This window comes from Zalophus californianus, chromosome 1 (genome assembly GCF_009762305.2).
Source record: "Zalophus californianus isolate mZalCal1 chromosome 1, mZalCal1.pri.v2, whole genome shotgun sequence".
Taxonomy (NCBI): Eukaryota; Metazoa; Chordata; class Mammalia; order Carnivora; family Otariidae; genus Zalophus; species Zalophus californianus.
Genome location: NC_045595.1, coordinates 8947005 through 8968781, shown reverse-complemented (window position 1 = coordinate 8968781; position 21777 = coordinate 8947005). Strand labels below are relative to the sequence as shown.

General features: G+C 57.1%; 1 protein-coding gene across 5 annotated transcripts; it reads left to right on the top strand.

Moving 5' to 3' along the window:
• The first annotated feature begins 8830 nt into the window (after positions 1-8830).
• Positions 8831-21370, top strand: HOOK2 (hook microtubule tethering protein 2). 5 transcript variants are annotated; one of them, XM_027587731.1, is made up of 23 exons: positions 8831-9060; positions 9578-9663; positions 9733-9805; positions 10776-10826; positions 10932-11064; positions 11157-11224; positions 11575-11637; positions 11933-12013; positions 12120-12280; positions 12375-12515; positions 13450-13651; positions 13890-14000; positions 14110-14197; positions 14588-14657; positions 15347-15484; positions 15595-15682; positions 15775-15780; positions 15879-15913; positions 19823-19905; positions 19986-20089; positions 20320-20430; positions 20499-20570; positions 20654-21370. In XM_027587731.1, the coding sequence occupies exons 1-23, from the start codon at positions 9016-9018 to the stop codon at positions 20801-20803; spliced, it is 2160 nt and encodes a 719-aa protein (XP_027443532.1). In that variant the 5' UTR covers positions 8831-9015; the 3' UTR covers positions 20804-21370. The 5 variants fall into 5 exon arrangements, with proteins under 5 accessions (XP_027443532.1, XP_027443533.1, XP_027443534.1 ...); XM_027587732.1 differs by having other exon boundaries at positions 8832-9060; positions 19989-20089; XM_027587733.1 differs by lacking the exon at positions 15775-15780 and having other exon boundaries at positions 8833-9060.
• The last annotated feature ends 407 nt before the right edge of the window (positions 21371-21777 follow it).

Below are 21777 nucleotides of genomic sequence, written 5' to 3'. Positions count from 1 at the left end.
GATGGTGAGGCTCCTAGTTAGATTTAAAGTGGGAGTTCCAAGCCGACTGTGAGCCACTAGAACAACAGGTGAAAGATCAGTCTCTCTCTCTCCCTCTCTCTTTCCCTGAGAGAGAGAGGCCTCTATCTTCTGGGAGGATGGAAATTTCTTTAGGATAGAGAGAGGCTGAGAGACAGGGGCTAGCCTGACTTTATAGGGCAGGGAGAGAGCACAGTTAAGTGTGAGGGAGAGAAGGAAAATGAAAGAGGCAAAAAAGAAACTGAGCTTGTGGGGGCAGGGGGAAGTCCAGCAGAGCAGTGAAGTTAGGGAGGAAGGTCCCATGAGAAGGTGGGGGTATCCCCATCTTTGGAGGGTCCTTGTGACCCCTGGGTGCTCCCTCCCCTCCTCCTCTTGCTTGAACTGCTCCCCTAACCCCACCCCAGGCTCAAGGGAGATTCCAGCGGCTGGCCGCTGAGTCTGGCGGGCGTGCTGCCAGGCCTGTGTCTCCCGCCCATGCTAATAACTGCAGCTGACATCTGGCCGGGCCCTGCGGGGGCGCGCAGTGGGCAGCATTGGGGGGCTGGGCGGGTCTGGCCTGAGGGCAGCATCTTGGGAAGGCAACCTGCAGCTCCCGCAGGCCAGGAGGCCACAGTGAATCAGCCCTGGCCAGTGCTGAGGTTGGCCATACCAGAGGAGTCCTGGACAGAGGTGAGGCTGGCCCAGAGAGGGTCGAGATGGAGGACAAAGATGGAGCAGGAAAAAGTGGATGTGTGGGGGCGGGGGTCAGGGCAGGGAGAGAGATGCCCAGAGAGACAAACCAGGGGCAGGGTTAGCGTCATGCAGACTAACAGTGAGACTCAGAGACACTTAAGATAGGCAGACAGACTGAGAAATAATAATTATTATTTTAATAGCTAACACTTATATGGCTCTTACCATGGGCCAGGCACTCTTCTAAGCGGTTTACATAGAGTAACTCATTGCCTGCCTCCCAACAACCCAGCGAAATGCATGCTCTTTGTATCCCCATTTAACAGACAAGAAAACTGAGACACACAAAAGTAAGGAACTTGCTTGATATCCCATAGCTACAAGTACTGGAGTCAGAATATAACCTGGGCTGTCTGGTTCCAGAGTATTAGCCACTGTCTTGTGGATTTTCATAACCAGAGAGGCATTTATGGTATACCAAGTGTATGGCAAGCTCTGCAGGTCCTTTCCTGAAGGGTCTCTTTCTAATCTGCGAAGTAGAGTTGGGCACAGGGCAGAGGGCTGGGGGTGGGAGTGAGAGCAGGCTAGCATGTTGAAGTGGGGTCGGGTTGCTCCATGTACTCTGCATGGGTGTTTGAGCAGGGGGTGGGGATTGGGCCGGCAAAGGAGGGCGGGGGCCCAGCCGAGCTGGTACAGCCGGTTCCAGGCCCCTGCCAGTCTCACCCTTGTGGCCTGGGCGCCACCCCCTCACGCCGCCCTGCTGGCGCCAAGGCCGGCTGGGCTATGAGGAGGGTGTAAGGAATAGCCCCCTCCCCCACCCAGCCTGGGTGCCCAAACTGGCAGCTGGGTACTGCCCAGCCCCTGGGCTTCAGATCAGCATCTGGCTGAGGAGTCTGTGCCCAGACTTCTCCAACGCCCAGGGGCCTGGGGCCTGAGGAGTGGAATAAGGAGGAAGTTCACCCACCCCCACCCACAGGTTTCTCTGGGGCTTTTGGCCTTGAGGGACTTCTCCTTCTTATAAATAGCCTGGTGACCCCCTTGCCCCAGCCTCACTGACCGACCGGGCCCTCACCAGGAAACTGGGCTGGGGGCTGCCCGTGAGTCAGCCAGTGGGCAGGCCAGGGCGAGAACCCACAAGTCATAGCACCCAGCCTCCCGCGTCCCTGCCCCTGGGTGTGGACAGACAGCTGGGCAGGAAGAGGCTGAGAATCACGGAGGCCCTCCCCCAGGAACCCCTGGCCTGCCAGCCACCTCCCTCCCCCACCTCTGCGGTTTGGGGGTCCCTCACCCCCTCTCCTGGAGAGGAAGCTTCTGGGTTTTCTTGGAAGCAGGAAGGAGAGTCCGTCTCCTCAGGCTGACTCAGCTGGGCATGAGGGGAGTTTCCCACAAAGCTACTTCTGCCCCCCCCCGCCACTGCTGGAGAGATCTTGGGGGGCCTGAGCATGGCTGACATCCTGGGTCACCCCTTTACAGGGGATGTGGTGAAAAAATAAGCCCACACCCCACCAAGGACTGAGGCTGATGAGCTGGGCCTCCTAAGGGAAGTGACAAACAGCAGGGAGGGAAGTGGGGGGGGGTGATGTTTGGAGAGAGGAAGCACCAGGATGGGGTGGGGGCGCAGAAACAGACTGGGAAGCACAGAGCCCCACAGCACCTCAGCATGGTCCAGGAGCGCGTGTGTGTCTGGTTGGCTGTGGGTTTGCATGTGGCTGGCCTGTCAGGGCGTGTGAGAGTGTGTGTGAGGCCTGTCTTCTCAGTGCATGTGTCTGTGTGTTGGCCCAACCCTGCAGGGGTGTGTAGGGCCTGTCTGCTTTGGGGGGCGGGAGGTGCGTGAGTGTATGTGCATGGTCTGTGGAACAGGTTGCATGTGGCTGACCCATATGCATTTGTTGTTTGGAGTTCATATGGCTAACCTATTCGTGTTTGGTGTGTATGTGTGTTTGTATGTGTGAGGTCCACAGCTTGCCTGTGTGAGGTCTGTGTGTGCGTGTGAGGTCTGTGGCTAGTCTGTGTCTATGTGAGCTCTGTGGCTGTGTGTGTGCGTGCATGCGTGTGTGTGTGTGTGTGGCTGGTCTGTACGTCTATGTGAGCTCTGTGGCTGTGTGTGTGTGTGTGTGTGTGTGTGTGTGTGTGAGTGTGTGCGTGCGCGTGCGTGCATGTGCGCTAGCCAGCAGGTTCTGTCAGGGTGTCTCTGGGCCAATGAGTTTACGAATGTCCGACTATGGCTTGTTCATGCCTCTCTGTGCTGGGTGTGACTGTCTGGCCAGACCATGTCTGTAAATATGTCCGTTTGTCTGCTTGCATCTGTCTAGTCTGTAGGTGGGTCTGAGTTGTGTGTGGTACTGCTAAGGTATTGTGTATCCGTAAGGTCATGTCTCGGGGTCCCTTGGAGCCTTGGGAGTGTGTGTGTGCACAATGTGTGTGGGAGGCTGGGGTTCTCTGTCACGGTGTTTCTGTGTCCTCTTCATCCACCTCTCTGTAGGTTTAGGTTTGTCTCTCTTGCCTCTGAGTACCTTGCTGAGTTGGTGATCTTGTTGGTGTGTGCACGCACATGTGTTGCTTTCTTTTGTGTCAGGATCTGACAGTGTGTGCGTGTGTGTCTGAACATCTCCAGTGAAGCAGTAGATGTCCCTGTCCTGAAAGCAACTGTCCCTTCTCTCTGAGTCTATCAACATGAGTGTGTCTGACACCCAGTTCTCTGCGTTGCTCTCCTGCCTGTGTGTCTCTGGCCTATTATATTTGTCTCAGTGCGAGTGAGTGTGGCTGTGTCTGCTGGGCTGTGTGTTCTCACCCGAATGTCTGTCTGTGCCTGTGTTTGTGTGTCCATCTTGCCTGTGTGCCCAGTTGATTTACCTGTATCACACACACCCTACCTGCATGCCTCTGACCTGCCGATGTCTTCATGTGTGGGGCATCGTTTCCATCTTGCTCCTGAGTCGGCCCTGTCACTGTCCTATATGTGACAGCCACTGCTGGGTCGGCTTGCCCAGATGTGTGTCTGACCCTGTTGGTGTGTCCCTGCTTGGCAGTCTCTCTGTGGCCAAGGTGAGAGGAGTTTGTGCGTCTGGACTGGGTCTCTTTTGGGGTGACTGTGTGTGTGTATACTCCTTGCCACCCCCTCCCCCAAGTCTGGCCACCCTGGGCCATGTTTACTCTGCCCCCAGCCGATTTCTGCCCTGCCCGGGGAGGGGCTGACCCTCCAGTCTGTCCAGCCGGCAGTCCACAGGATGTTCCCCAGACGCTGTCTCCGCCGACATCCCCTCCCTTTGGCCACCCCTGGGTCAGGACCCAGGCGTCCAGGGCAGCGGGGGTGGGGCTGCAGCGTGGGGGGGGTAGCCTGTCAGGGCCCCGGAATGAGGGTGGGAGGTGGGGAGGCAACGGGCCCAACAGGTTCCGCCTCATTCCTGCCCCGCCTCTCACTTCCTGGGTGCCTGCCTGGGGCAGGGGGTGGACGGGATGAACCCCATGGCCTCAGAGCGCCTGGGTGGGGCACGGCCCGCCCCAAAAGACCTGGCTTCTGCTGGGCACCTTGACACCCAGGCCTGAGAGACAGGAGGAACCTGGGTCCTTCTGCCTGCCAGGCCTCCTCCTATTGCTGTGCCCAGCTCTCAGGATGCAAAGCGTCCCCTCTATTATTCACCTAATTCCCACAACAACACAATGGGCCAGGTATAATTATCCACCATTTTCATATGGGGAAACTGAGACAGAGATGGCAATGATGGCAGAGGCAGGATTTGAACCCAGCTCTGAATGCTGCCCAAGACCCCCAGCCAGCTCACCAACTGCCTTCCTTCCCTTCTCTAAAAATGGTACATGTAGGGTGGAGTGTAAACCCAGGCCCCCATGAGGCCTGGCTCAAGGGGGCGCCCGGCTTGCTCTGAGTCAAAAGGGGCCCCTGGTTTGAAATGAATAAGAAAACGGCTTTAACCGTTTCATCGCCACGATGGGCTCTGCCAAAACTTCCTGTGGGCTGGGGGGGAGGGGTAGGAGCTGGGTTCCCAGAGGCCTGGGCTGTGGGGGGTAGGCCCTGCCAATTCTGGGGTGGGGGGAAACATCTCCAGCGACTTGGGCGCGGGATGGCTAAGGGAAGACACTTTCAGCCCCCGGAAGGGGCGCCCCTCCCCCCTGGACCGGGAGGTCCCTAGAACTTAGTTCTCAGCCCCCACTGCCTGGAGGGGGTCTCAGAGTCCGCAGCCCCCTCCCCAGGGGCCTGACTCACACTCGGGGAAAGCCGCGAAGGGTGAGTCACGGGGGTGGAGAAGGGGGAGCAAGGTCGGCTGCGGCCAAGGGACCCCCGCGCTGGCCTGAGTCACGCATGCTCCAGCCTCGCTGACCCCCAACCCCCTTCCCCAGAGACCCGGAGCGGGAAGCGCACTGCCGGTGGACCACCGAGCTGAAGGAAGAGCGGGGCTGGGGGAGGGGGGAAGCACGCGTCAGGCCGCGCGGGAGGCTCCGGTTCCCATAGTAACTGGGGGGTCTCTCAGCTCCACGGGGAGGGGAGTTCCTCTCAGCAGGGACGGCCCCCGCGCGCCGGGGAAGCCCCCGCGCGCTCCGTCGAGGGGCCACAAGTTTCAGGTCGGTCAGGAAGGGGTTAACGGCGGCCCCCCCCTCCCGGGTTTCACCCGCGCCCAAAGCCTGGGGAGGGGGCGGGGCCATGCCCCGCGCGCCCCCGCGCGCCCCACCCCCGCGGCCGCCCACGCACACGCGCGCGCAGCTAACCCATCCCCCCACGCTCGCACGCACGACCGCGTCGGGCTCCACGCATGCAGCGACCCCTGTCGTGTCTCACGTCACGCACGACGCACGCGCCCCCGCAGCGCGGGGAGGGGCCCCTCCCGGCGTAGAGCAGTGGGACGTGGGGCGTCTGGTGCCCACTGCGCACATCTCCGCCTCCGCCAAGCGCGGTGTCGCGTGTGACTTTGACACCCCCCCCACACACAAGGTCACAAACTCTCCGATGACCCACAGTGTCACACGGACACAGGATACACCTGCCATACACTGGCTCAAACCTTCACCAGTCCAGCCAGCCCCGCAGCGGACATGGTCAGGGTCACACGGACACACAGACACACGTGGAGACCCAGATGGTTACACAGGCACACCTGTTATTCTTTGTGTACGGAGACAGGGCCATCTCCATTCAGACAGGTGGTATATATAGGTACTCTGATAAGGCCACACCATCACCATCAAGACAAAGTAAGACGCAGATACAAAGTCTTGGATGCCAGGATTCCAGTTGCAACACAGCCATACCTCTCACACAGAGATTGTAAAGGCACAGAGACACATGGTGGGGACAGAAATGACAACCATTTAGTCACACGGTCATCACAAATAGGGTGCACAAGTTAGAGTCACAAACAAACCCACAAGGGCACACACAGGGACATTCCGATTGTCTTGGGGATGTGGACAAATCAAGGACACACATGTCAGGGTCATGCTGTCGCAGAAAGCCACATGGCGAGAAAAGACATGGTCGCACAAAACACACTCACTTCGCATACAAAAAGATGACACAGGGATGTAGACACACAGCGAGGTTGCATATAGAGAAGCATTGTGCCCCAGTCCCCATCAGCACCCCCACCACCAAATCACAGTCTGTTGCATAAATTCCCAGGGCCCCAAGACACAGGTGGATGCAGACACAATGCCTGTGCACACACAATCACAGACCCACCATCTCACACCTACATAAATGAGCACACTTTACACGGACTCAAGACACACACGCACACACGGAGGAGGACAGGATGGGAGTTCCCAGCGGGATGTCAGTGTCTTTAGTGCAGAAGGCCTGCCAGAGTCCCTCCTGGTATGCAGCATGGTGTCCACCCTGTAGCTGTGGTCAGCCCTGGGGAAAGGGCATCATCCTCCAATTGTGTGCACCCAGGATCCCCATCCTTGCCCTCATGACTGGGTCTCTGCCCAGATGTGAAGGCCGGAGGGGTCGGGCCGGGGTCCAGCTGTGGCCGCAGGGAGGGGCTGAGTCACCAGCTTCCCAGCAGTACAACCCAGGCTGGGCCCAGCTGTTCCTGGAAACAGGCAGGAGGGGGTGGGGTCTCCAAACCAGCTGGGGGCTGCTGGCCCCCACCCACACTCTCTGTGAGGGGCTCTCAGCTGGATCCTCCCTACTAATGGAGGCCTCTGGGGCATCGCCCAAACTTTGGAACTCCCTCCTCCAAAAATGGAGGTTTGCATCTTTCCCCGAAATATAGGGTTCCTGCCCCCAAATGAGGGCTTTTAATTGAATTGAAGGTACCCAGATCGCCCCCAACAGTGGGGCTCCCTGCATCCCATAATAGATTGTTGCTCTTCCCTGCCAACATGGAAGCTTCCTTTCCCCACAAACATAAGAATCCATGCCGCCCCAAATGGAGGGTTATGGCTCCTCTCCCAAATTGAGGGCACCCAGACCTTTCCTTAAATCTGGGGACTCAGGTCACTGAACATCTAATCTAAAAAGCCCATAATATCACATTAGAACAATTTAAGTCCATGCCCCAAATACCTGGATTCCCAGATTCTTCCTACACATCAAGATCCCTGCAGTTTTTGCAAATATTGGGGATCCCACCCCAAATATGTGGCGGTCACATGTCCCCCAACATTGGGCTAACAGGCCCTCCCACAAATATTCCAGGCACCACCCCCCCCGGCTTGTAACAACCCTGGTTCCCGGCCCGTCTTCCACTTTTACCTGGGGGTAGGACGGCCCCATTTCCCCCTATTGGCAGCACCCTGTCCTCCGGTGGGTGCGGGAAGGGGGAGCCAGCGGCAGTTGTTCCCACGCCCGCCGGAAGGCAGCCCAGTCCGGAAGCCGGCACTGCCGGCCCTTGTCCCCTTCCCTCCTCCCTCTCACCCTGCTCCAAGGGGTTAGAGGCCGAAAACAACGCGGGAAGGGGGTGTGGGGGTGTAGACGAGCCTGGGAGGCCCCCGCGTGCATGCGGCTGCGCGTCTGAGTGGGCTGTAACTGGGTTTCTGATGGTAGAGTGACTGTGCTCAAGCGATGCGGAGTGGGGGCTGCTCTCATCTTGCTCAACCCGCTCCAGGGCAGGGTCGCCGGAGCCAGACTCGGGGTTGGAGAGAGCAGCGCCCCTCCCCTCAGACCTAGACCCACCCCCAAAGCAGAGCCCGCCCCTCCCTCCAGGTACAGCTAATAACCTCTAATTACTGCTCATTACCTTGCCCGCCCCGTGGGAGAGGAGCTGCTGGGGTATTCTGGCGCCAAAGGGTGCGGGCCGGGGCTTTACCCCTTCCCCTAAAGCCAACTAGAGCCTCTATTTCCTCTCCTGCGACCGGGAATTAAAACAGCACCTGCCACCTAGAGTCATGGGGAGATTTCAACCGCCTATATAATTTAAATCGCTTAGCGCAGGAACTGCATACTGTCGACACTCAATAAATGGTGACTGCAATTTTATTAACTACTATTGTTACCACTTTCCTTTGAGCCCCCTCCACCGCCCGGGCGGGGTCTCTGAAAGGGCACAGGGCTTCCCCGCAGGCCGTGCTCCTGCAGTCTGCGCGCCCCCTGGTGGGCCTTGGGGACCTGGGCGGCCTGGTCCTGGGATCTGAGGCTGGAGGACCTCAGGGGCTCGGGGATGGGGGGGGGACAGGGGGGTTGGGTGGGTGGAGTGGGCATGGTGCAGGAGCAGCTCAGTGGAATTCGATCCATACTGAACAAGTGTGTCTGTCCATCACCCAAGACCTGAGTCTGGCTGATTCATCCTGTCCCCTCGACCTAGGACCACGCTCGTGACCCCTTGTTTACCCCTGAGTCAAGACTCTCAGGTCACCTCCACCAGGAAGACCCCTTTAGGATCTCTCCTCGAAGTCCACAGAACGTGTTATGGCCTGCCCTTTCCCCGCGTAGATAAAGGCTCCGATAAGGTGGTTAGGCAGCAGAATTTCTTCCAGCTGAAGGGAAAGGACGTGAATAAGCCTGTATAACAGGGTGGGATAGCTCCGCCTCACATGATGAGGAGTTATCGTGACGTCTTCGCTACCCCCAAAAGAGCCAAGGAGGAGGGGTAGCGGGTCCACATTTGGGATGTGCAAGCTTGGTCCCGACTGACCCCTAGCGGCAGGGCGGGCGCCTGAACGCTGCCCGAATCCAAGATGGGGGAACTGGAAGTCCGATCGGGCGTCGGGAGATCACGTGTCCGGGGCGGGGCCTGCGCCTAGGGGGCGGGGCGGGGCGGCGCTCTAGGCCGAGCGGGAGGTCGGGGCTGCGGGCGCTCGCTGGTGGCGGATCAGGAGGTGGCTGCGGTGGCGGGGCTCCGCGGCCGGGGTCGAATCCGACTGGGAGCCATGAGCGTGGACAAGGCCGAGCTATGCGGGTCTCTGCTCACCTGGGTAGGTCGGGGGCGGGGCCAGGGACAGGTGTGCGCCCCTTGTTCTTGCCCGGGAGCCCTGGCCTTGGCTCAGTCTACCCCTCTGTTCTGGGGCTGGGAGGAGGAAAGAGTGGTGGGCTTGCAGGGCGGTTGGACTCTGGCCTGAGCACCCGCCCCCGTCACGTGGCAGGTCTGCGTGGAAAGAACAGGTGAGGCTCCGCCCCTTCGCGGCTGGGTCACGTAGGGCGAGGGCACAGGTGAGCTGGTCTGGTCACGTGGGGCCTGTGGGGCCCAGGTGACTCGTGGTTCCGCCCTGGCCTCGTCACGCGGGGTTTGTGGAACACAAGTGAAGTGAGGCCACGCCCCCTCCAGGCCCAGGTGTGCAGAGGCCACACCCCCGCGGAGCTGGTGTGAGAAAACTATAGGCCAGTCCCCGCCAACCGTGTGAGGTTCCTGCTGACCGGGAAAATCTGCAAATGGGGAAGGGTTCTGTTCTCCCAGGCCCTGACTGCCCGTTGCCCTTTCCTCTCCCTCCCCAGTTGCAGACGTTCCACGTCCCGTCCCCCTGTACCAGGCCCCAGGACCTGAGTAGTGGCCTCGCCATAGCCTATGTGCTGAACCAGATGTGAGTGGGGCTGAGGGGGAGGGTCCCGAAAAGGTCCTCCAGCAGCTCATCCCACCTTCTCGCCCCCAGAGATCCTTCCTGGTTCAACGAGGCGTGGCTCCAGGGCATCTCAGATGACCCAGGTCCCAACTGGAGGCTGAAGGTGACAGGTGGACTCATGACTGGGGGACAGACTGGCGAAGAGATAATCAGGGAAGGCTAAGCTAGACATATCCTGGGTGATGGGTCAGCTAGCCACATGTCCTGGGTTGATGCACAGACTTGGCTAGGAAGAGGGACAGATGTCTGGTGATGAGCCAACTCTGTTCTTTCATTCTCCTATGGAGCAGGCCTGGGTGTGCAGCAAGGAATAACAAAGACAAAAACCTGCATGCACACACACATATAAACATTAATTTCCAATGGTAGTAAGTTCTATAAAGACAATAAAAGCTGAGCCATGAGAGAGGGCAACTAGGTGGGTGGTTACTCCAGATGGGTTGATCTCCATGTGAAATTTGGAGAAACGGGATTCCAGGCACAGGGAACAGCAAATGCAAAGTGGGGAATAAGCTTGATGTATCGAGGAAAGGCAGGGAGGTCGGAACAGAAAACAAGGGGCCAAGAATGGTGGATGAGGTCATCAGGAGGAGGGCAGGCTGGGGCAGGGAGATGGATTCTATTTTAAGTGCTGTGCAAAGTCAAGGGAGGGTTTTAGCAGAGAGGAAAGACACAACCTGGCTTGGACTTTAAAAAGCTCCCCCTGGCTGCTTGGAGAGGAATGGGGGGTAGGCAGCAAGAGTGGAAATTGAGACCAGGTTGGTGCAATAATCCAGGTGAGAGATGAAGGTGGCTAGAGCCAAAGGGTGGCAGGGCAGGTGATGAGAAGTGATTGGATTCTGGGGACATGTGAACAAGATGGACAGGTGGACAAGAAGGGCAGACGACTAGATAGGTCATCCCTAGGAGAGAAGACATTTAGACAGAGAACGGTGCCAAACAGGATGAGATGACCAGTGATTGGGAAATGAGGCAGAGAGAAAAGGCTGGGATAGGCAGCTTCACAGTGGGGGCTGCCTGGCTCCTTCTGGGGGCCTCTGGGACCCTGGACACAACTCCTTACCTCTCCCTAGGTCAGCAACCTGAAGACCATCTTACAGAGCTTGGTGGAGTATTCCCAGGATGTGAGTAACTATGACAGGACTTAGGGGGTGGGGTTGGGTTGGGAGGAGGTGAGTGTCTGTTAGCCCTCATATCCCCTATTCCCACCCCCACCCCCCTGTCCTCAGGTCCTGGGGCATCCCGTTTTGGAGCAGCATCTCCCGGACGTGAGCCTCATTGGCGAGTTTTCAGACCCAGAAGAGCTTGGCAAGCTGCTTCAGCTGGTGCTTGGCTGTGCCATCAGTTGCGAGAAGAAGCAGGGTATGGGGGTTCAGGGCCCCCAGGGGATGACCCGAGGAACTCTTCCTCACCCTCTACCCCCATGTTTCAGTGTTCTCCACCTTGATCCCCAGAGCACATCCAGAGAATCATGACGCTGGAGGAATCAGTTCAACATGTGGTAATGGAAGCCATCCAGGAGGTAGGTGGGGGTGCCCACTGTGGCAAGGAGCTTCAGGGGAGGGGACATCAGAGCAGAGGCAACTGGGCACAGGCTCTGCTCTGGTAAGGTCTGGGCTCTTCCTGGAACCCAGCTGGCCAGATTTCCCCATCTCATGTGTCTGCCAGCTCTAAGTCACCATTTAGCACCCTCAAAGGACCCAGCCTCCCTGCTGGAGCCATGGCAGGAAGGCAGCCTCTAGCCTGGGGTTCTTGGGGAGAACTGGCTTTGGGGACAAGAAGATGGAGAGGCCCTTAGGCTGGGTCATGGAAGCTTTAATGGCCACCCTCAGAGGGCCCAGCTCATCTAGATGTCCTCCTGCCCCGCTTCAGCTCATGACCAAAGACACCCCGGACTCCCTGTCACCAGAAACATATGGGAACTTTGATAACCAGGTAAGAGATGGGGGACCTTGTTAAAGGACCAAGCCCATTGCTGATTCTCAGGGCTGCCTAAGGAGGAGGAACTTGTCCTTAAGTGTGTAAACTACCTCCATCCCTCAGGGTCCTAGCCTCTTCCCTCGTTCCCACATCACCTTTCCTCCAGTCCTTTGGGGTCCCAGCCCTCTGTTAGATCTTGAGGGATTCTGGGCTCCTCCTCTCTGCCACTAGAGATGCCAGCTTCCCTCCACTCTCTTCCCATGGATCCCTGACTTCCTCGCCCCTCCCCACCCTCCACTCCCCTCCTCAGTCCCGAAGGTACTACTTCCTGAGCGAGGAGGCTGATGAGGGGGATGAATTGCGGCAGCGTTGTCTGGACCTGGAGCGGCAGGTGAGGTTGAGGGTGGCGGGGAGGGAGCACAGGTGCTCCTGGGGCAGAGTTGCTCGCCTCCGTTCTCCCCTCCAAACTCCAGCTCATCTGCACCCCCTGCTGGCAGCTGGTGCTCCTGTCTGAGGAGAAGCAGAGCCTGGCCCAGGAGAATGCTGCGCTGCGGGAGCGGGTGGGCCGGCCGGAGGGTGAGGGCGCCCCTGGCCTCACTGCCAAGAAGCTGTTGCTGCTGCAGTCCCAGCTGGAGCAGCTGCAGGAGGAGAACTTCAGGTGCAGTCAGCTGGGAATGGGGCCAGCAGGCCAGGGGATTGGCCCAGCTGCAGTCCCCTCAAGTGTCCCTTTCTTCCCCACCCCACCCCGCCAGGCTGGAGAACGGCAGGGAAGACGAGCGCCTGCACTGTGCCGAGCTGGAGCGGGAGGTCTCGGAGCTGCAGCAGCGGAACCAGGCGCTGACCAGTCTGGCCCAGGAGGCGCAGGCGCTGAAGGATGAGATGGACGAGCTGCGGTGAGTGGTTGGTCCCTGGGTCCCCACTGCCCACTCGTGTTGCCACCGTGTCCCTCTGATGCCATAGTCCCTCGAAAACCCCCAAATGCCCAGTGGACCCGCACAGTGTCTTCTGGACACCACCAAGATTCCTGGATCCCTGATGCCCCCCAGGACCCCACAATGTGCCCTAGTGATCCCACATTATAGCCCCCAGACCTTGGAAGATCCCCACGACCCCAGCTACCAGCTCCCCACCCCTGCTCCCATGCTGCACAGGTGCCCTCATGCTCCAGGATCCTATTGTGCCCTCCAGGACCCAAATGCAGTAATCCCCCCGCCACCCCCTCTGACCCCTCATGTGCCCCCTCATGATAGGACTCTTCCTTCTTGACTCCACAGCACCCCTGCAGCCCCAGAGCACTTGTTGGGCCTCCAGAACACCCACTTTCTAGACCTCACCATGACTCTGTAACCTCAAAAGGCTCCCCTGTGACCCCACAGCACCCCTGTAATGTTAAAGTGTCTAGTGAATCCCTACTGCACCTTAGAGGACCACATAGTGCTCTGCCCTGAAGCTCCCCCATGACCCCACCATGCCCTCGTTGATCCCACAGCCACCTTATAACCTCAAAGTGTCCTTGAGGCTCTTTAGAGCCTCTGGGCACCATCATTCCCCCCTGGAACCACTCAGTCATTCTATATCCCCACAATCCCCCCCCATCCCTGATTATGACCCTGGGCTAACCACTGGTGCTTAGGGCTCCCTCTATGCCCCTTAATGATTTCCCAACAACACCGAGCCCTGGCTGACTCCTGACCCTCACGATCTACCACCTTGAACCCACACATCCCCAGGTGACGTGACATCTTCCCCTGCCCAGAGGGCCTCAGATCCAAGCTGAACCCTGACCCCAGACCCAGGCCTCCTCTCCTGACTTGCCTCCTCCCCCAGGCAGTCCTCTGAGCGCGCTGGGCAGCTGGAGGCCACGCTGAGCAGCTGTCGGCGCCGGCTGGGGGAGCTGCGGGAGCTGAGGCGGCAGGTGCGGCAGCTGGAGGAGTGCAACTCCGGCCATGCGGAGCGCACCCGGCAGCTGGAGGATGAGCTCCGCCGGGCCGGCTCGCTCCGTGCCCAGCTCGAGGCACAGCGACGACAGGTGCGGCAGGGACCAGGGCAGAGCCTGGAGGGCAGCGTGCTCTGGGCCGCTGGGCCCCTCGCCCCTCTCACTTTGGCCCATCCTCAGCATGGCGCTGAGCCCCTGCACCCAGAGCCCTCTCGCCCTCATTTGCATAGCCCCTCCCTAGGCTTGTAAGCCCCGCCCCTCCGAGGTCTGGCCTCTCTGGCCGCAGGCCTTCACCTTCAACCCTGCATCCTCACCCCTCCTCTCTGTTCAGGTTCAGGAACTGCAGGGCCAGAGGCAGGAAGAGGCCATGAAGGCCGAGAAATGGCTATTCGAGTGTCGAAATCTGGAGGAGAAGTATGAGTTGGTGACAAAAGAGAAGGAGGTGAGGCTGAAGTCCGGCATCCAAGCCCCACCCTGTCCATCCTGGCATAGCCCAGTCCCCAGGAGGCCAACCATCCCTCAAATGGCATCTTGCAACCCTGTCCCTCCAGCGGCTGTTGGCGGAGAGGGACTCCTTGCGGGAGGCCAATGAGGAACTGCGCTGTGCCCAGCTGCAGCCTCGGGGGCTGACCCAGGCTGGTGAGTCGGAGGCCTAACAGCCCTAGGGCCTGGGGCAGGGGTGGCCTAAGGTGCTGTTAGGGCAGACAGAAAAGCAGTGTCCCAGGGCTTGTCTAGACGGGGGGGGGGGGGGGGGGGGGGGGGCAGAGCTAGGCCACTTTGAAGACAGGCTAGAGCGGGAAGAGGTGACAAGGGCTGACAGAAGGCAGGGGCTGACCTCCCAGGATCAGGGTGGGGCAAAGGCAAACTCAGGCCATGCATCGCTGCTCCCTGTCAAGCTGGGAGTGAGGCTTGTGTTAAGCCAGGCTTTGGGCCAAACTTGAGTCCCCAAAGATGATTCTTGGAAAGAGAACCCTAGGGCTGGGGGCAGCAGCTGTGCACCAACCTGAAGACATTTCTCACGTTCTCCAGACCCCTCGCTGGATCCCACCTCACCAGCTGTGGAAAACTTAGCAGCAGAGATCCTACCTGCAGAGCTGAGGTACCCTGGGGTCTCTCAGAGCTCTGGCTGCACCCAGAGCCCACTCTCTGCCCTGCTCCCAGTGCAGGCACCTACTGCTAGCCTGGTCTGCTATGTTGGGATGCCAAGTCCTAGCCTGGCTCCTGGGCCCCCTCACTCCTAATTCGGCCCTTACCTGGTCGGCGCTCTAGCCCTTGTTGGTTGCTTGCCCCTCCAGGATCCATCCTCAGTGCACAAATTAGGCCCAACCCATCTGGCTCTACTCACCGAGCAAAATTCCTACCCCCAGCCCCACTCATGTAGGACTCTGCCCCCAGGGCGTAGCCCTGTCCTCAGTGTAGCCCTTGCTAGGTTCAGTGACTCGTGTCTTGCCCAGATGAACTCTCCCACCCCAGTTCTTCCTATTTCTGCGTCTGTGTTTCCCGCAGTCTTGCTTTCTCGCAGCCGTAGCAGGGATCCTGAATGTTCTAACCCGCTCCCGTAGCCCCGCCCTTGCCTGCCTCCACCCTTAGGCCCAGCTCAAAACCCCGCCCATTTTGGTCCCCCAGCGCTGGGTCCCCATTACTCTAATCCGGCCCCGGAGTCTGGTCGGGCGCTTCCCCAGGGCTCTGTCCCTCTGCCAGCCCTGTCCGCCCAGTCTCCCTGCCAGAGTCCGGCAGGCCTGCGGGGTGACCCGTCTCCAGCCCTGCTCACTCCCTCGCGGTCGGCAGGGAGACGCTCCTGCGGCTTCAGCTGGAGAACAAGCAGCTGTGCCAGCAGGAGGCGGCCTACCGGGAGCGGCAGGAGGAGCTGCAGCGCCACCTGGAGGACGCCAACCGCGCGCGCCACGGGCTGGAGACGCAGCTGCGGTGAGGACCCACGGGGCGGAGGGGGGCCCCCCTGCGCGCGCGCATGGAGGGGGCGTGTGATGCGGGGCAGAGGGCGGGCGCAGGCACTCAGCAGCCCCGCACTCCTGCAGGCTGAACCAGCAGCAGCTGTTGGAGCTGCGGGCCCAGGTGGAGGACCTGCAGAAGGCCTTGCAAGAGCAGGGGGGCAAGACTGAGGATGTGAGTGCCTTCCTCCTCCCTGCCTGGCCCTCCCTCGTGCCCTCCCCGTAACCCTTCTCTCTCTCCTCCCTGCTGCTCGATGTCCCCTGCAGTCCATTGTAAGTACCGTGGGCCCAGGGTGGCACCCCCTACCCTCACCGGGAAGGAGTTGGGACCTCTGGACCCCCATTCACCCAGTGCCTGTTCTCTCCCCCAGTCTGCCCTGCTGAAGAGGAAGCTGGAGGAACATCTGTGAGTCCCAGAGGGAGGGCATTCCTGGTGGTGGGGGGAAAGGCTGGGGCACAGATGTGGGGGTCATTTGCTGTCTTTGGGGGCTTATTTATGAGAACTAGTTAGCCAAAACAGAGAAGGCTCAGATCAGGTAGGGTCTTGGGGGCCAAGGGAAGGAGTATGAACTGTTCGGGGGGAACAATGGGGAGCCATGGAGGGAATTTCAGTAAGGTAGTATATGACAGGGTGACAATCACCTTTTACTTTTTACATTGTTAAAAAAAACTTTTTGGGGGCGCCTGGCTGGCTCAGTCGGTAGAGCACGTGACTCCTGATCTCAGAGTCATGGGTTTGAGCCCCACATTAGATGTAGAGATTCTAAAAAAAAAAAAAATTTTTTTAACAACAAAAAAAACGATTTATTTTATTTTTTAAAATTTTATTTATTTATTCATTTGAGAGAGAGACAGCATGAGCAGGGGGAGGAGCAGAGGGAGAGGGACAAGCAAGACTCTGCTGAGCATGGAGCCTGACCCGGGGCTCAATCCCATGACCCCAACATCATGACCTGAGCGGAAATCAAGAGTGGGATGCTTAACAGACTGAACCACCCGGGTGCCCCTATTTTATTTTACTTTTTTTTTAAAGATTTTATTTATTTGAGAGAGAGAGCAAGCGAGAGAGCAAGAGAGCATGAGCCAGGGGAGGGGTGAGGCAGAGGGAGAAACAAGACTCCGTGCTGAGCAGGGAGCCCAATGTGGGACTCAATACCAGGACTGTGAGACCATGACCTGAGCTGAAGGCAGACGCTTAACCGACTGAGCCACCCAGGCGCCCTTCTTTTATTTTTTATTTCTTTATTTTTTATATTTATTTTTTTATTTTTATTTATTTTTTAAAGATTTTATTTATTTATTTGACAGAGAGATAGAGAGCACAAGTAGGTAGAGTGGCAGTCAGAGGGAGAGGGAGAAGCAGGCTCTCTGCTGAGCAGGGAGCCGGACGTGGGGCTCGATCCCAGGACCCCAGGATCATGACCAGAGCCAAAGACAACCGCTTAACCGACTGAGCCACCCAGGCGCCCCTATTTTATTTTTTAAAAAGATTTTATTTATTTGAGAGAGAGCACAAGTGGGGGGAAGGGCAGAAGAAGAAGGAGAGGGAGAAGCAGGCTCCCCACTGAGCAAGGAGCCTGATGCAGGACTCAGTCCCAGGACTCTGGGACCATGACCTCAGCCACCCAGGCATCCCCCCTATTTTATTTTTTTAAGAATCAAGTAGCTATTATATTTATAGTTTAAAAAACGAAATATATACCGAGCAATACAGAGAGAAGGGGTATATCTTTTAGTCCCCACATTGATTCAGTTTCTACGCCACCCCCATTCATATTAGTTCATTATAAAAATCCTTGCAGGGGCGCCTGGGTGGCTCAGTCAGTTGGACAGCTGCCTTCAGCTCAGGTCATGATCTCAGGGTCCTGGGATCGAGCCCTGCATCGGGCTCCCTGCTCAGCGGGGAGTCTGCTTCTCCCTCTCCCTCTGCCCACCCCCATGCTTTCTCTCTCTTGTGCTCTCTCTCATGCTTTCTCAGATAAGTAAATAAAATCTTTATTTATTTATTTATTTATTTATAAAGATTTTATTTATTTGACACAGAGAGACATAGCGAGAGAGGGAACACAAGTAGGGGGAGCAGGAGAGGGAGAAGCAGGCTTCCCGTGGAGCAGGGAGCCCGATGCGGGGCTCGATCCCAGGACCCTGGGATCATGACCTGAGCCGAAGGCAGACGTTTAACGACTGAACCACCCAGGCGCGCCTAAAATCTTTATTTTTTTAAAAGATTTTATTTGAGAGGGAGAGAGAGCCCGCACGAGCAGGGGGAGGGGGAGAGGGCCCCGCTGAACAGGGAGCCTGATGCGGGCTCGATCCCAGGACCCCGGGATCATGATCTGAGCTGAAGGCAGCTGCCCAACCGACTGAGTGAGCCACCCAGGTGCCCCAAATAAAAAAATAAAAAAAAATATTTTTAAGGATTTTATTTATTTGACAGACACAGCCAGAGAGGGAACACAAACACGGGGAGTGGGAGAGGGAGAAGTAGGCTTCCCAGGGATCAGGGAGCCCGATGCGGGGCTCGATCCCAGGACTCAGGGATCATGATCTGACCCGAAGGCAGACACTTAACGACTAAGCCACCCAGGTGCCCTAAAATCTTTTTTTTTTTTTTAAGATTTTATTTATTCATTTGAAAGAGGGAGAGAACGTACAAGCAGGGGGAGAGGCAGAGGGAGAGGGAGAAGCAGACTCCCCGCTGAGCAGGGAGCCTGACCTGGGGCTCGGTCCTAGGACCTGGAGATCATGACCCAAGTCAAAGGCAGACGCTTAACCATCTGAGCCACCCAGGTGCCCCAAATAAAATCTTTAAAAAAATAAAAAATAGGGGCGCCTGGGTGGCTCAGATGGTTAAGCATCTGCCTTCGGCTCGGGTCATGATCCCAGGGTTCTGGGATCGAGTCCCGCATTGGGCTCCCTACTAGGCAGGGAGCCTGCTTCTCCCTCTGCCTCTGCCTCTCTCTCTCTCTCTTTCTCTCTCTCTCTCTCTGACTCTCATGAATAAATAAATAAAACATTTAAAAAATAAAAAATAAAAATCCTTATGAAATTTTTAAGCAGATGAATATAAATATAAATTTTTATTCTGATTCCTCATTTACCTGAAAGGTAGTGTGATATCTGCTAGGTCTGCACTTCACTTCTCCTACTTAAGAAGATGGCTGGGAAATTTTGCCATATGAATAGTTGTTTTTCTTTTTAATAAATACAGTAGCTTTTGTCGACTGGGGTTCCATGGAGAAATTAGGCCTGGCCTTACAGAAAATGATTTGTTTGACTCTGCTCACTTCTGCCAAGGATGGCGTATAGCTGGTACCAACCCAGAATGCAGAAAAGGTTATTTCCTTACAGAGGATGGATATATGGAAACGTCAGGGCTTAATTCTCCTGTAAAATTCCAATCCAGAAGGGCTGGCCTATAACATTCTTTGGTGAATGTCATATGTATTTAAGTCATTCTTTCTGACGCCTGGGTGGCTCTGTCAATTAAGCATTTGCCTTCAGCTCGGGTCATGATCCCAGGGTCCTGGGATCGAGCCCAGGCTCCCTGCTCACTGGGGAGTCTGCTCCTCCCTCTCCCTGTGCCCCTCTCCCGGCTTGTGCTCTCTCTCGCTCTCTCTCTCTCAAATAAATAAATAAAATCTTAAAAAAAATCCATTCTTTCTAGGTATTTGCAATTTCAAACAGTGCAACAGAGTAAAACCTTGTATGTGCATCGTTCTGCTTGTGTGCAGATATGTCGAAAAAGTGGAATTGGTGGCTTAGAGGGCACATGCCTTTGTAACCTTAGTAGATGTAGCGCAAGTTTCACGATTAGGTGTTAGACCATGCTCCATATCCCGTGCACGAAAATAATCTCACTCACCTACAGGGAGTGTTCTTAGATCTTTTGGGTTTTGCCACAGGTGGCAGAACTGTAAGGTTTTACACCTTGAGTTTCTTTTTGTTAGAAGAGATCTGCATTCTAGAAAGATCCCTGGCTGCTGGGCGGAGAAAGAAACTGAGAGCGAGTGTAGAAGAGACTGGCAAGGGGTGATGGTGGCTGTACCAGTGTGTGGGCTGTGGCACGGAGAGAAGTGGACACACACAGGGCTGGTCCAGGGCCCACCCGATGAGGGGTGTGGCAAGTTGTGGCTCCAGTGGCTAAGGAGATGGTGGGACCAAGGCATATGGCTTCCGTCTCGGCGGGGGGCTGGCACACAGGTCTCTGCAGCCAGGCAGGTGCACACTGGCCAGCTGGGAAGGCTGTGGCCACCAGTGGGAGGAAGAAGGGGGCCCAGCGGTCAGTCCGCTGCTGCCCATCCTCTGTCCACAGGCAGAAGCTGCATGAAGCAGACCTGGAGCTGCAGCGGAAGCGGGAGTACATTGAGGAGCTGGAACCGCCCACTGACAGTGGCCGTGAGTGGGATGCAGCAGCTGGGTGGGGCGGGAGGGCCCCGAGCTTGGCGGGGAGCTGAGGGGTCCCCTTGCTCCCCCAGCAGCTCGGCGTATTGAGGAGCTGCAGCAGAGCCTGCAGAAGAAGGATGCGGACTTGCGGGCCATGGAAGAGCGCTACCGCCGCTACGTGGACAAGGCGCGCACGGTGAGGACACCGGGGGTTCACGGGCCTCCTGCCAAGGCCGCTGCCTCCCACTGACTCATGCCTCCCACCGACTCATGCCTCCCAGCAGCGTGCACCTCTCTGCCCCCCACTCCCGCACCTGCCGTACCCCCATCGTATCACAGACGTCTGCACCACACTAATGCGGCCCAACACGTCCAACGGCCTGCAAGGCCAAGGTCACACCTGCCTGTGTCTTTCCCAAACCCTAGGTCATACAGACCCTGGAACCCAAACAACGGCCATCCGGGGGGGCACCCCCAGAACTTCACACCCTGAGGACACAGCTCCGGGAGCGGGACGTCCGCATCCGGCACCTGGAGGTGAGTGTCCTCATCACTTCTCACTGTCCCCAGCATATCCAGGCCCCTGACTGTTTCCTCCTTGGCAGATGGACTTTGAGAAGAGTCGAAGTCAGAGGGAGCAGGAAGAAAAGCTGCTCATCAGTGCCTGGTATAATATGGTGAGTGCACGTCACCGTAGTGAGGGTACCAGGATGTGCCATGGGCTCACTGGACCCCAGCCATGACCGCTTCCTCCCTCCAGGGCATGGCTCTGCAGCAGCGAGCTGGGGAGGAGCGGGCACCTGCCCATGCCCAGTCATTCCTTGCACAGCAGCGGCTGGCCACCAACACTCGCCGCGGGCCTCTGGGACGCCTCACATCTTTGAACATGCGCCCCACCGACAAGCACTGATGGGCCTCAGGATCCTGCCCTCTGCCCAGCCAGTTGGGGCTCAATCTGCCCTGGATTCCCCCAACTCACCTGGGGCCCAGCATCAGGAAGGCCTAGGGTCAGCTGCCTGAGAGCCTTAAGGTCATGACTTCTGCCCTTTGTTCTCTCAGATGGGACAAGTGTGCAGGATAGGGTAGGAGGCAGGAGTGGGTCTGTTCTTTTTAGCAATGTGATTCTTATCCTTGATTTTCAACCTGCGGTTAATGAGATGCCAGGGGAGAGAGTGATTTTTATATTTGAGAAGAAAAATAAAGATTTTCAATCTGTCCTGGCTGGACTCTGGGCACTGAGGGGAGGGAGAGAAGATGGGCCAGATCATTGCTTTTAGAAAGGCCTGGCTTGTGTTCTTACTAAAGCATGAATGACTGACAGCACCCACTTGGAGGTGAGAACCATTGTTTGTGTCTGTGTAAACAGTATGTGCGTGAGGTCTTTTTTTGAAGAGGCTTCAGACAAAAATTCCTGCCTTATGAAGCTGTCTTTTCTCATGAAGGGAGACAGACAATAAACAAAATAGATAAAGTAAAAGTTTGATGTGAGAAGTGCTACAGAGAAAAAGAAAGGCAGAAGTGATGGGGATGTGGGACGTCCATTTGGGCTGTGGTGGTTTTAAATAAAAGGCCAGCGGAAGAGACCTCGCCAAGGAAGTGACATAATTTAAGCAGAGACCTCAAGGAGGTGAGGGAGGGGCCGTGTAGGTATCTGGGAAAGAGTGATCCAGGCAGAGGGAACAGCGTATGTGTGAGGCCCTGAGATGAGGCTTTGCTTGGTGGTTAGAGGGACAGTGAGGAGGCCAGTGTGGAGTGAGTGAGGGGAGGAGGGGAGAGATGACGGCAAGGAGATTGTGAACTGGAGGGAGTACTTTTATTCTAAGGGACATGGGAGTCATGTAGGGTTCTAAGGAAAGGAGGGACATTACCTGACTCAGGTATTCA